We start from the raw sequence: 13,386 nt of genomic DNA on the forward strand, positions 1-13,386 counted from the left end.
CATTAATAAACCTCGCATATGCTAACTATCTAAATAATCTTTCTCCAGAATCACAGACTCCACCTTTAATGGCCACGTATATTTGCAGTTGTAGCAGTTCCCACAGTATTACTTAGAGTTCTCAGTTACACTTATTTTATTTTTTTCAACTTACCATTTACATCAGGATTTTGTTCAGCTGTTTGATTTGCCACTTTCACTTCATCATACACAGTTTCCTCTTCTTTTTGAGCTGAAAGGTTAAAAGATTAGTTAGTGTGTAATGCTTAATTAAAGATGACTTTCTGAGGCTTATCTTATTCGTTAAAATGACAGCGTTTTGCTTGACATTGACAAAATTATGTATCTCAAATCTTTATGATGCTTCATAGACCCTCACAGGGCAGTGAATTCATCAGTTAAAACTGAAGATGATGATGATTTCTGCCTGATGTCGACCACAGCGGAAAGAAGAAAGTCTGAATTTGTTGTATGGAGAAGCATGTAAGAAATAACTGTTTCATTCTAACCAGTTTCAGGAAGCTTTTGTCACTGAGTAATCTTTATTTAGAGTTGAATAAATGAAAAAAAAAAAGGAAACAAAAGATGGCCAATTGACATCCTGCATGCTGGAAAGACTATTTTTAATTTCCAACGCATATAAAACTTCACTCCCTTTAACGATATACTATCAGTTTTCAGACAAGATGTTATTTGCAACAATGCATTTTTATTTTTTTGAAATAAATTGACTGAGACTGCTGTAGTTTAAGTACTTAATGTTAAACATCGTCTGTAACAGTTGGTAAAAGGGTTTTAATTTGAAAGTAAAGTCTCAGCGTTGAGGGCACGATCATTTTCAACTACTTTATGCCTTTCCTAGGTTCATTTAAAGAATACACGCTTGGATTTAACCAGCGATGTAAACAAAGGTGCAGAGTCTGATGCAGATCGACAGCCTGAGTTCTAGTATCTTTCTCGCATTGTATATTTGAAAAAATTAACTCACCTTCCTGTCGGGGTTGCTTGTTAGCTTTAAATACAACTGAAGCGTAGCTAACGTCTCCGTCTGCCATCATTGCAGAATCCCTTATGAATTTTATCAGACTTTTAGACAGAGAAGTACCACTACAACTAAACCACAGGGCACCGTAATAAGAGAAGTTGCTGTTTGTCATTTGCAGCTCTGACGAACTTCTGCTTTTGGCTGAGAAAGAAATTTACATCAGCAGGGACATGGAAATGAACTCCAAAATACACATAGTGTGCTTTTGTGTTATATAGAGCGAAACTTATTAAAGGATTACAAACAATGTGCATGCTGAGAAAAGATGGCTGATATGTAATTTAAACTTTGGATGTTTGCTTGATACAGTGTGTGAGAAACAATAATCCACTCCCATACAGTCGTGTGTGTGTGTGTGTGTGTGTGTGTGTGTGTGTGTGTGTGTGTGTGTGTGTGTGTGTGTGTGTGTGTGTGTGTGTGTGTGTGTGTGTGCAGCTAGTCTGCTGTGCCCAGATGTGTTTGGTATTTGTAAGTTAAAAAAATATCTTGAGAACGGTCTACACTTTGCATTATTTGATGATTGACTAACTTTCCAACATACAGGAGATTCTGAACCTGGCACATTACCTCATCATTCATAACCAAAATCCTCTTTGAACCATCTTGAAAAACTAAAGCGGCTGTTGTTTACAAAAAGCTGCTTGCCTTAAAATTATGTTAAGAAAAGACATTTCTTCCTTTCTGTGAAAAAATTAGAGCAGCTCTATGTCAAGCTGAAATGTCATATCATGTGATTTTAATGACGGCATTGTTTCCACCTACATTCTCTCTGTTACTTACAGTGGCTCTGTAGATTTCAGGTGGAGGTCTCTTAGCTGATAATCAGTGTAATTTGTGCCAAGTTGTATATATTTATATTCATCAGATATACAGTATACAATTATCCTCTGAAGCTTTGTTTGCCGTCAGCAAGAAGATTTAAGCTATTGTTGGTCAGTAACTGGAAAGTTAGTGGGTTGTCTCAGAATTATTTCCATCTGTTTGCTGTTAACACTAAGCCTTTCACTTTATATGGAAGTGTTGAACTTGGTTACTTCACAATTCATATTTTGTCAGTAAAGAATAAATAGGTAATTAAACAAAGCAGAGAGTAGCACAGGAAGCTACAAAACTCTTCATTGGTGGGCAGCATCTTAAACTCAGCTGGAAAACGTGCCAGTGATGAAAGAGTTAACTTTGGAAATTACGTCACTGCCTCTGTCTGCCCTTTCCCATCTATTCCAGCCCTCCTACTCCACCCCTCCATCTCATCTCATCTCTGCTCCAACATTCTGTCCTTCATCCCACTCTTGTCTCCCTCCATCCTTCCCCATCTCCTCTCCCCTCCCTCTCTAGCCTTCAATCTCCTCCCTCCCCATCCCTCCTCCCCTGTTGTCCATGTGCCCGGCCCCTTCATTAAGTCTCCTATGAAAGAGAAGCCTCTTGCTGGCAGTCACAGTCCCGGAGCCTCACAGGAGCCTCACTCACACAAAAAGACAACCCACGCACTGACTCAGGCCTGGACACAGAGACACAGTTGGCTGCCAAATCCTAATCAGTGAATCTCCGAGTGAGGCCTCGGTGTGCCATATCTCTCTGTTTTCTGCTGCTGACATGGAGTTCCACAGTATGCATAAAATCTTCCACTCCAACCACCTGGGGCAGGAGAAGCACCAGATGCTGAACCTGAACCGACGCCTGGAGTCCTACCTGAGTCGGGTCAAACTCCTAGAGGAGGAGAACGCGGTGCTCGCAAAGGAGATCCAAGCCATGAGACAGAACAGCCACGGAGCCTCGGCACACAGGAAGGGCCTGGAGGAAAAGCTGCGGCAAACAAGACTGGAAGTGGAGGCGGCCTGGAGGGACAGGGTCCTCACAGAGATGGAGATTGGCAAGCTGGCTGAGGAGCTTCAAGCCCTGGACCTGCTGAGACAGAGGGAGGCTCAGGCCCACATGAAGGCCAAGACAAAGCTGGCGCAGAGCAGGAAGGAGCTGGAGGAGGAACAGAGGGCACAGATCTGGCTAAGGGAGAAGGTCGGTCAGCTGGAGCAGGAGATGAGACTCCTAATTCAAACCCATCAGGAGGATGTGGCCCACTTGGAGGCCACGCTGAGCCGTTCCAGAGCCACAATATCTCACACAGCGGTTCAAAGATGCAACCAGACACCCAGCCTCTTCCAGCTGGGGCATGAGTACACCCAGAGGGCCAGCAGGGCATGGCAGGAGGCGGCAGAGGCCTATCAGGGCCAGTTAGCTCGGCTAGAGGAGTCACTTAACCAGGCCAGGAGCCGTTTGACCAAAGTGGACCAGGAGAAGCGCGAGAGCCAACTGAAGCTCCAAGCCCTGGAGAAGGAGATGGCCTCAGCTCAGGATGTCAGGCTGCATCTGGAGAAGACTGCAGCCCAGCAGAGAGATGCTTACAGCCAGGAGATCCAGCAGCTCCAGGTAAATGCAGTAATTCATACCTCATTATCCAATATAACTGTAAACTATTTTGTGTAAAGCTTTGGCAAAATACTTGGGCAAACAAACATTTTCAATACAGATTAAGATAGCATTTCATTCCTTTAAGAAATGCTAAGCTTTTATCATGTGTGATTTCCATTAAGTGTGTTTTACTGCACAGGAGAGGAACATTATGTTGAGTTCCATCTCAGCTGAATGTTGTGGAAGTTGTTCTGAGATTGAAAAGCTTGCAGTTCAGCACATGCACAGGAAGTATGTTATTACAGCTGATCTGCTTGACCCAACAGCTCAGTTTGCTCAATTCTGCACACTTTTAATTGCACATAATGTCTTACTGCAGACTGCTGTGGCATTGGTACAGAAATATTTTAATGTGGAGGTATCTAAAGGTATAATGAACCAGCTCAGTGTGATTTTGTATGCCTTGATCTATTTTTAAAAAAAGTAGAATGTCTTAAATATTCATAATCCCAACTGATTCATTTGTGTCAAATTTGATAAACTGATCAAATAATTCATTTTATTTTGTAATAAAATGTATACATATAGTGTCACTCTATCTGTACATATTTTAGAGGAGACACATTTTCCAAACATTTGGATTTTCAGCTCACTGACAAAGTCCTTCCATCGGAACTGCTGCTCTTTTGAAGCTGTAAAAAATAATTCAGCAAATTGGGAAGCTGTACTTCTGTGAAAAGATCACCCACAAGGTCAAACATGTAGCAAGTCATGGCGGTTGATGTCTTTGCCATTGCTTCACACAGCACAAACAAGCTCAGTCTAAAATAATGAAGTGACAAACCACAGGGCAATGTGAACACTTGATAATCAGCAGCCGCATGACTTTGCTTGGGTACACAAAGTGGAGCTCAATTGTGTCTGCTATTCCATGTCAATACATATGATAGTCAAGTCTGAACACATCACATTATTAATCGCCAGAATGTCTTACACAGGATATATTGACTTTTTATTTTATTTAATTTTTTGCTGTTTCATTTACTGGCAAATATTCAAATCTTTTAGTAAAATGCCAGATGCCCCAGTGAATTCTTTAGGGAGAAGTTGTGAGTTCCTCCCCAAGAGGCTTTGCTCGGTTAGTGCGCTCATTTAATATTCTGATGGACTGAAGCATTTGGGTATGAAAGGGATCGGGGGGCTACATATTTATAGGCTGGGGCTGTGGGGATTAGTTCTGGGTCACAGTGAGGTCTGAGGGGTGATGAACCCAAAATAAGGACATTTTATGGGAATGCTGTCACTCCCACTGTGGTCCTGAGTGACTAACAACAAAGTTTGCAAAACAATTTGTAAGTCTAATAACAAACTAGCCGAACCTGAAAGTGTTAACTTGTGTCTGTATTATAACGCTGCTTTAGGTCAGCACAGCAACAACAAATATCCTTGTTCCCTTTACAGAAACTGAGCAGGCCACACTACGTGACAAACAGTAAAACAAAGGATATTTGTTTTTGTTTAATGTACTACAGCAGTAGGGTTTTTTAGATGCCTTTTTTAACCACTTCCCTTTCCTGCTCTACTTCCGTTTTGGCAGGAACACTTGGATGGTCTGGAAGCGGAGAAAGAGGAGGTGGGCCAACAGATCGATCACCTCCTCGTCGAGAACCGAGGCCTGCTGCAGCTGAAGATGTCCCTGGGCCTGGAGGTGGCGACATACAGGTATAGCTCTTTCACCTCAAACAAATGTGATTTTTCTAAAGCACATTTCATACATTTTTAATGCCTTATTGTCCTGTGCAATGGTTGACGATACGGGAGCCTCTTCTAGCATATGTTGTGTGGCAGAAGACTACTGTTGCCAAGGATATCTGCTATATTTCGAAAAAAAGAGATGACGAATAAAGAAGTAATAAATCATCTGGTTCATTTATTAACTGATTCGTTAAATTTCTCAGTTTCAGGGTTTTACAGGCAGCTAAGAAGAAACTCTGTGTAAAAGTTCAGAGCTTTTTACTCACATAGAGCATCTTTAGCACATGTAGCATAACTTCAGAGTTAAACTGTCGTAACAAAGCCATAGTTTCTTTTTTCTGCTTCAGTAACAACAGAAAACACCACAAAACAGTATCACAGTTGTTGGAGGCTGATATTTTAGTAGAAGTTTTATGAGATTTTGCAACAAAAATTGGATTTTGCAAAGATTTTGAAGGCACAGATTCTTGCAGTGTTTACTTTTCATTGTTTTGTGTGACACTACTTATTCAAATATTCTGTATATGCTTTAAAATCAGTAGGGAATATAGTCTCAAAGGTGTAAATGTATATTCTATCAATAAAAAGCAGTTTCCTCTTTACTCAGTTCTTCCAAAACATGCCAAGGGAAAAGGATGTACAGGGTTCACTATTTGATTTTTTCATAAAGCAACTTTCTACAAACATGTTTGCTTTGCATTTGTTCTCCTACCATTTTCAACAAATATATCATGACCAATGGGTGAATTTAAATTTTTTTTCTTTTGATGTTATGATATTACTCCTGTTTAGATCCTTGTCACGCAAAGTAAAACAGCAGACTGATTAAGATAAAGTTTCCATTCTAGAAGTCAGCCTCTGCATTGACTTTTCGAGATGAGGTGACTTTTACATGTCTGTCATGCTGCCATGAAAAATACGGAATTTTAGCTTTGCATGGTGAAAGCATTCAATCCTAATCAAGCAGAATGATCTAAGGAACAGACCTGTATGATGTCAGACAAGTGCAAGGAATGTAGCATTTAGTGTTGTTTTCAATGTGGTAAAAGCCAAATGCAGCTTCACACATTTCTGATTCTTGTTAAAAGCCACCCTGATTCTGGGAACTGACTAAATCATGTGTTTCCTAAATGAGATTTCAACAGCATCATGTTCAGTCACGCACACATGGCGGTACTTGAAGCTCAGCTCAAAACTGTTGTTCCTTTTTCGTTTTTACTGCTGCTTAATATGAACTATCTTTAATTTGTAGAGGAGGGTTTCTGCTTTTCTATACCAGTGTTGCTCCTATGACATCAACATTACATCATCAGCTGATTGACAAGATAAGATTCACTATAATGTCTAGTCTGTTTTGGGCAGATTAGTATGTAGTATTAGTATTATTAGTATTATTAGTATACAATTTCACATTTGTTACTCTGAATACAATTTACAGCCCTTTCTGTCTTGTGCACTGTAAAACATCATAAATTAATTTATTCAAATTAACTGATCTTTTTAAAATTTGTTAGATTTAAATAACTGAGTTTTTTTCTAATATATAATTAATTAAACGTAAAATATCTAGCTCTTAAAAACACAAGTTCTTAACCTAAGATGATGAGTTTAATGAAACAATGAAGAGCTCAGTGTTTAGTCATTAAGTTTATAAGACACAAAATTAGCTCATAATCATACTTCCCAGCCCCAGAATGCATTGCTTTGAGGGTTAAAACTTCTCAGAGGCTCCTGCGTTTTTGTTGTTTGAGAAAACAGACATGGTGGGAACTTGTTATGCATCTTTGTTAAATTAAGTTTTGGTTGTTTATTTTCATAGTATTCAAAATAACCATGACAAAGGCTGGTATTAAATTACTCTTTACACTCGAAAACTGGTGATCTTTCTCACTGCTGCCACACAGACCGTCTTAGTCCTGATTCTGGTCAAAATTGGCTTTAACGGTTGAGTATGTAAGTTCTCAATGTTTAAGGAAGACAAAAGTCTTTAATCACAGAAATTGTAAAAGGAAAACAAGTCTTTCTGAAACTGTCTGTAGGACTAGCCATTTCAACTTGATATCTGGAGGTTACTGAACTTTTGCTTCTAAGTAAGCTTAATTTAACGCCACTAGTTCTACATTTTCACATCTCATAAGATGACTTGGAACTAGGCAGCAGGGGAACTTACATTTCTGAGCTGAATGAACTTAAATGATTTACAGTGTGAAACAGTAAACTGATTATTGTTGTTTTTATTTGTTAGTCACACAAAGCAAAACATTTTAACGCAGGCGATTAAACCTATTATAGGTTTATTTAGCTATTTTTTTTAACATTTGATAGACTAAATTAATCAATACATTGAGAAAAAAAAGCAATTTAGATAATAAAAACACCTACTGTTAACTGGCTTTCAAGGTATTATAATAGGACCTTTTTGGAGTCAAAAGCTAGGTAAAACTCCACCTGCATCTAGCTGAGCTATGGTCATTGTTATGTCGAGCGTGATTTAGATGATTAGTTTAACCCAATGAGAAGCTGCTGCTCAGTAACAGGGCAGACAAACACCCTTCCATCAGCTAACAAAGATCTGTCTGCAGCGGGAGTAGCCGTCTGGACTAAAGGTCATTTCACTGAAACAGCAGTCTATGTGGTCTTGGACAGAGTAACTCATCCATTATAAAGCTCTATAGCGGAGTCTCCTTTCTCCTTCTCCCCCCTCCTCAAAATATTGACCCTCACCCTTCAGTGAGAAGCTACCGATTTATGAGCTATGGGAGTCTACAATAACAGCACAGGGGAGCAGGTGGGGGGAGGACAAGACTGGAGGACAAATTTCAATGTCATCCACTGCACGTAAAACTTTTATAGGAAGATGTACTGTGTTTTAAAAGCGATATTTAATATTTCAATCAAGCTGGATTGTGTAAAAAAATGCAGAGAAGTGGGTTTTTTTTTGTTAGACATGCAGCTAATTATAAGAGCATGTGCTGGAATGGACACTGCTGTGGTCCACATGTGTGAATGGAAACAGTGGTATTAGTGCTGCATGGGCTGCTTGTAATATCAGCTGTCATTATGTGTGTGTTCAAGAGTGTCCACTTGGTCTGTGTGTGTGTGTGTGTGTGTGTGTGTGTGTGTGTGAGAGGAATTGAAAGCAAAGGTTTGTGTGCTGCAGATGGCTCCTCAATGGTAGGGCCTTTCCTTCATTACCATAACAACAGAGCTCAGTCTGCTCCTGCTGCTCAACAGCAGCAAAAGTCTCCCTTCGCTCCTCTTCCCACCCACCCCTCTGAGTGCAGCATCACTTTCAGGATTCACCCCTACAAATCCTAAACATTGCAACATCCATGTGTGTAAAAGTTGTACAACTTCAGAATGTAATCCTCTCTTGTTGTCTGTCTGCACAGAGCTTTGCTGGATAATGAAAGCCTCAAGGGAGACATCTCATTGTTGAATCAGCCAAGACACATTTCCATCACAGGTAATTAAAATAAACACTGTTCATACATCAGCATCATGTCAGTGACTTCACTGTTGCCTTGTTGAGAACCACAATAGATCCCATAAATCCAAACCTTTATGTCCACTCTCTACTACTTCAAGTAGTTCTAAAGGTAAATTACACTTAGTCTTAGTAAAAGCCCCTCAAAATGGGGGACATGTTTGACACAATTTGTAATCACATTAGTGTCAGTGGTGGTGGGGGCTTTTCTAAGGGGGCTGAGGTAGGCACTTTGGATTCTGTAATGCAAGCCACCAAGATAGTCTACAAAGGATATTGAGCCATATGGCTTGGCTTTCCGGTAACTTAGACATCAGTGAAAGGAAATGACGATCAATAAATCACCATTAGTGTCCAAACTCCATTGAGAACATCCATTTTAATAATGCTTTGGTGGGGCAGATTCTCCCCCTTTGTCCCCACACACTTGTGTAGGGGTATTATATACCTTAGGGTGCAAGTAATTTTACAGAATATCATAAAAAACACAGTTGGTTTCATTTAAACCTGTGTGTTCAAGAGGTGTCTACACAAGCCATTATTCTTACAGTAGCTCAGTTCATTGTGTATTCATGAGCTCTGCTTTCATCCTCCACAGATGCAGTTTTCAGTCCTCAGGGGGTTAAAAAGAATTACCAGACCCAGCTGCCTGCTAGCCACAAGACAGCTTCCTTCGCATCTGTCCGTGGCACAAGAGGACCTACAGTGATAACTACAACACCAACATGGAGTAAAAAACCTGTGACTTTAAAAGAAATGCTGAAGATCTCAGAGAAACCTGCTGATTCTGATGCAACAAAGTCAGCAACATGGGAAAGCCCTTATCCAAAAATACTGCAAGATAGAGCTGTTGAAAATTTCAGACCACAAGAGGTTCGTGAGAAAGTCACCTATGCTGAGCCCTTGTCGCCTCCCAATGAGCAAGAGGATATTGCTAAAACACCAGAGTACAAAGAAAAGGAAGAAAATTCAAATGATGTTGATACTGAATCCCTTGAAGAGAGACCAGTTGTTGAGTCAGTTGTCAGTTATCAGGTAGAGTCTGGCCTCAGCAGTGAGCCGTCCTTCAGTGACGAAATTGGTCACCATCAGTTTACAACACCCAGCCTCACGCCGTACCACGTCAGAATGACAGAGGAGTCCTGCGGTTTCTCAGATGAATCTGATAAGGAAGTTGCTTTCGAAGAGACAGCTGAAGAAGAAGATGTGCAACAGCCACATGGTCCAATTGAGGCATGGGTAAAGACGGAGTGCATAGGTAAAGAGGTAGAGCATGTACAAGAGGAGACTTCAGATTCTGAGACCGAGGCGATGCTTGAACCAACCTTTGAATCCAGGCCAAGCAGTCCAGATTCTGAATGTGAGCCTGAGGAAAGTGTCTTTAATCAAGTGACAGATTACAACTTTGATGAAAACGTCTCAAATGATTACATAACTGAGATGAGTCAAGAGGTAAGCTGTTCTGCAGTGGGAACAAATGAAACAGATGCTGAGGATAAGTTGTACCCTGATGGAGAAGAGATGGACACTTGGGACAGTGTAATAGAAAAGAGGATTGTTGTGAAGACAGATGATGGCATTGAAAATAATGAGGGAAAAACACAACATGCTGAACCAGAAGAAGACATATCAACAAAAGAACCAGAGCAAAAGAAGAAAGAAATTAGGCAGGATGTTTTTAGGGATGTCGATAAAGACGACAATGTGGCCTCTTCATTGGTGGACAAGCAAGTAGATGACAGACAGCATATTGAGTTAGAGCAAGAGCATGCTCTGCCTGCTGACGGTGAAGAAGATGATGAAGAGGATTCTCAAAACGTCTCTGTGTCATGGAGGACTGAGCTGGAGAGTGACAGCTACGCTCAGGATAACACGCTTGCTGACACCCGTCCTCTGATTCGATACAAAAGTGATGAGACTGACGCTAATACTCAGGCATCGCACATGGAAGAGAGCGAGTCCAGTGAAGGTGAACAGGAAAGAAAGGTCGGAGAGACAGGAACTGGGACGTGGAGTGAGGACAAGGCAAAGAGATTTGGAACTATGGAAGATCTGTGTGAGGAGGTTGAAGGGGAGATGATGGATGAGGTATATAATATGGGATACACTCATATTGAAGACAGAGATGGTACAATTATAAATGAGCATGATGATGATGCAGAAAATGCAGAAGAGATGATCAAGAAAGTCAGTGAGGGACATTCAGATGGAGAAACTGATGAATTTACCAAACCCACGGTACGTGCAAATGTAGACTTTGATGAGGAGCTGGAGATAGACAGACTTGTGGAGCAGGAATTAGAAAATCTGTCCACGGACAGCTACAGTGTTCACTTTGGACAGCATCAGGTCAGTGAGGAGATGGTGCATCTGAAGGGGAACACTGTCGAGGAAATGACAGAGCAAGAAGAGCCTGGAAAAACAAAAACAGGGGACACGTCTTACGGTGACGAAACTGGAATAAAGGCAAACCATGAACTTAAATCTTCTGTTATGGTGACAGATCAGACTTCTGAGAACCTATTTATCAGTGATTCATCAGTGGTAACAGACACAGCAGCTGAGGAAGACATCTACCATAAAGATCCACAAGCTCTAGATGCACCGGAGAAAAAAGAGGAAGATGATGAACACAATGTGTCCATGTTGACACATGCTGATGGAACAGAAGATCACTCTGGCTTGGGTGACTTCATCAACAGGCCTGATGTGGAAGAAAACAGCAACTCAGAGGATTTAATCTCAGTGTTACTGGTAACAGCAGGTGAGAAAAATCTGCAGGATGTGGCTGTAACCACTGAGGTGATAGAGGAGGTAACTGTGGAGGCATCTTGTGATTCTCAAAAACATCTAGCTGAGGATGTTGCAGATTGTCAGGCGTTCCCTATAGCTCCAGAAGCAGCTGAATGGGAAGTCGTAGAGAACCCAAGAGAGGACTTTGAAATCAGAGACCAGAATGAACAAGGTAAACAATGTGATAATGTGCTCGAAGCAGCCAATAAAGGTGCTACGACACATCAGGTAGAGCCCTTTGAGATTTCCCCTGACTGTATACCAAATGAAAACGATATATTCGAGGTAAACGATGCAACAGACAGCAGCCTCCATGGTTTAATTTCCTCTGCCGTAAAGAATGACTTCTGGGTGTCCTCGTTGGAAAGTGGTGCTTCCTATCAACCAGAGGACACCTGTAATGAAGCAGCTGAGCACACCAACCAGAATCTAGGATTTGCTGATGGCCTGGTTTGGGGGAATTCAGAAAATCAGAATGTGGTAAATGGAAACTCAAGGGTGGATACTGACTCAGCTAAATCCCTGACTGCTGAGAATGAGAAGGAGCAGGTACATACAGAAGTGAAGCAGGTGCTGTGCAGAAATGCTGTTGAAGGGGATTTTGTCCATTCTGAGGAGTCTGAAGTTGAGGGTGAATCATGGTCATCTGGGGAGTAACTGGCATAAAAAGTAGTGAGAAGTTTCAGATTTAGATTTGATCAGTGTTAGTCAGTGGAAAATTGTGTTTTCTGTACAACACATTTACTATTAAACCAAAATTGTGCTGCCTTGGTGCGATTCTTCTTAGTGACACTAACCACCAGTGTGCCAATTCTCTCTTTACAGATAATGAACACTTGTCTCATTTCCCTTAACTGACACATTCAACGAGCATTTTTTCCTTCTTTTCCAGTTGTTCAAATGTTTCAGTCTTTCGGTGTGCATGCTATGAAAGAAGACTTTGAGTTTCTGCATGAGGGAACGGCATGAAGACAGAACAAAGAATGTCATTTGAAAGTCAAAGCCTTTATCGATCTTTGCCTAATCTGATTTTACTAACGGAAGGAAATCAATGAGACCAGAGAGGTAGAACTGCTTGTAGACCTACTATTTTATAGTGCACCAAACAGACAGCAAATGTTTCTGCTATTGAGTTATTTCACTAGACAAACTGACTCATCTTTGCATGTTTTATGCATGTTGAACAATTGCTTGGTTGCAAATGTTTTATGTCAGAGGAGATAAATCAGCATAGATAAGAAAGCTGTTATGTTTGTATGTGGTTGGCCTGTAAAATCAGAGGATGAACTGGTTTTATTATCATCCATAAAGTTCAATTATACTGTGGTACAATTACAGTTCAAAATAAACAGTAGATTCCTTATATGTTCTGTGTCAATTTGTTTGAACTCTTTGTAACATGTTTGCGCTCAATGTGGCCGGAGTGTTGCTATAACTAGTAGCATTACTAGTTTAAAAAACATTTCCCAGCCCTATTTTCTTAAACAAGTAGCTTTTTAGTAGTTAAGTTCTTTCATGATCAAGTGAAGCAGTGGTGTCCATACAAGTAACATTTTCCTGAGTATTTCTGAAGCAACAAGCACAGTTTCCAGTGTGGTCACTCCATGATGCCACCACCATGTACAGACACATTGTATATGCATAGCTGGCAGAAGTATTTCCACACTGTCCATCACACACCAATCCTTAGAGCATTCCACAAACATCTATAGCAAGCTGTTTTGACATTTAATAGTTAGATTTGACTATCTGAGACATTGAAGATACCAACAATCAGTTCATTTTGCATAGTCACATTTACATGGTGGCTAGTCAGAAATTTTTATTCAAGTTAGAACAGCATTCTGATTATTCAAAGCAACAGAGAAAGTTGTAGTTCAGTGTATTTGAAATCATGGTC

At 40.6% G+C, this 13,386-nt stretch overlaps 1 protein-coding gene across 2 annotated transcripts; it reads left to right on the forward strand.

The window, feature by feature from the left end:
- Positions 1-2,345: 2,345 nt before the first annotated feature.
- On the forward strand, positions 2,346-12,851 carry nes (nestin). Of its 2 annotated transcripts, XM_023293894.3 has the most exons (5): positions 2,346-3,469; positions 5,049-5,173; positions 8,599-8,672; positions 9,292-11,457; positions 12,379-12,851. In XM_023293894.3, exons 1-5 carry the CDS (start codon positions 2,639-2,641, stop codon positions 12,453-12,455), a joined length of 3,273 nt encoding a protein of 1,090 aa, XP_023149662.2. In that variant the 5' UTR covers positions 2,346-2,638; the 3' UTR covers positions 12,456-12,851. The 2 variants fall into 2 exon arrangements, with proteins under 2 accessions (XP_023149662.2, XP_023149661.2); XM_023293893.3 differs by having other exon boundaries at positions 2,348-3,469; positions 9,292-12,851.
- The last annotated feature ends 535 nt before the right edge of the window (positions 12,852-13,386 follow it).

Source organism: Amphiprion ocellaris, chromosome 9 (genome assembly GCF_022539595.1).
Source record: "Amphiprion ocellaris isolate individual 3 ecotype Okinawa chromosome 9, ASM2253959v1, whole genome shotgun sequence".
Taxonomy (NCBI): domain Eukaryota; kingdom Metazoa; phylum Chordata; class Actinopteri; family Pomacentridae; genus Amphiprion; species Amphiprion ocellaris.

What these genes read in the sequence shown, in the direction of transcription:
- nes (XM_023293893.3), top strand. Translation starts at nt 2,639, where the DNA reads ATGGAGTTCCACAGTATGCATAAAATCTTCCACTCCAACCACCTGGGG. An exon ending in CTGGAGGTGGCGACATACAG is followed by an intron (nt 5,174 to 8,598) that starts GTATAGCTCTTT and finishes CTGTCTGCACAG; the next exon opens with AGCTTTGCTGGATAATGAAA. An exon ending in AAGACACATTTCCATCACAG is followed by an intron (nt 8,673 to 9,291) that starts GTAATTAAAATA and finishes CATCCTCCACAG; the next exon opens with ATGCAGTTTTCAGTCCTCAG.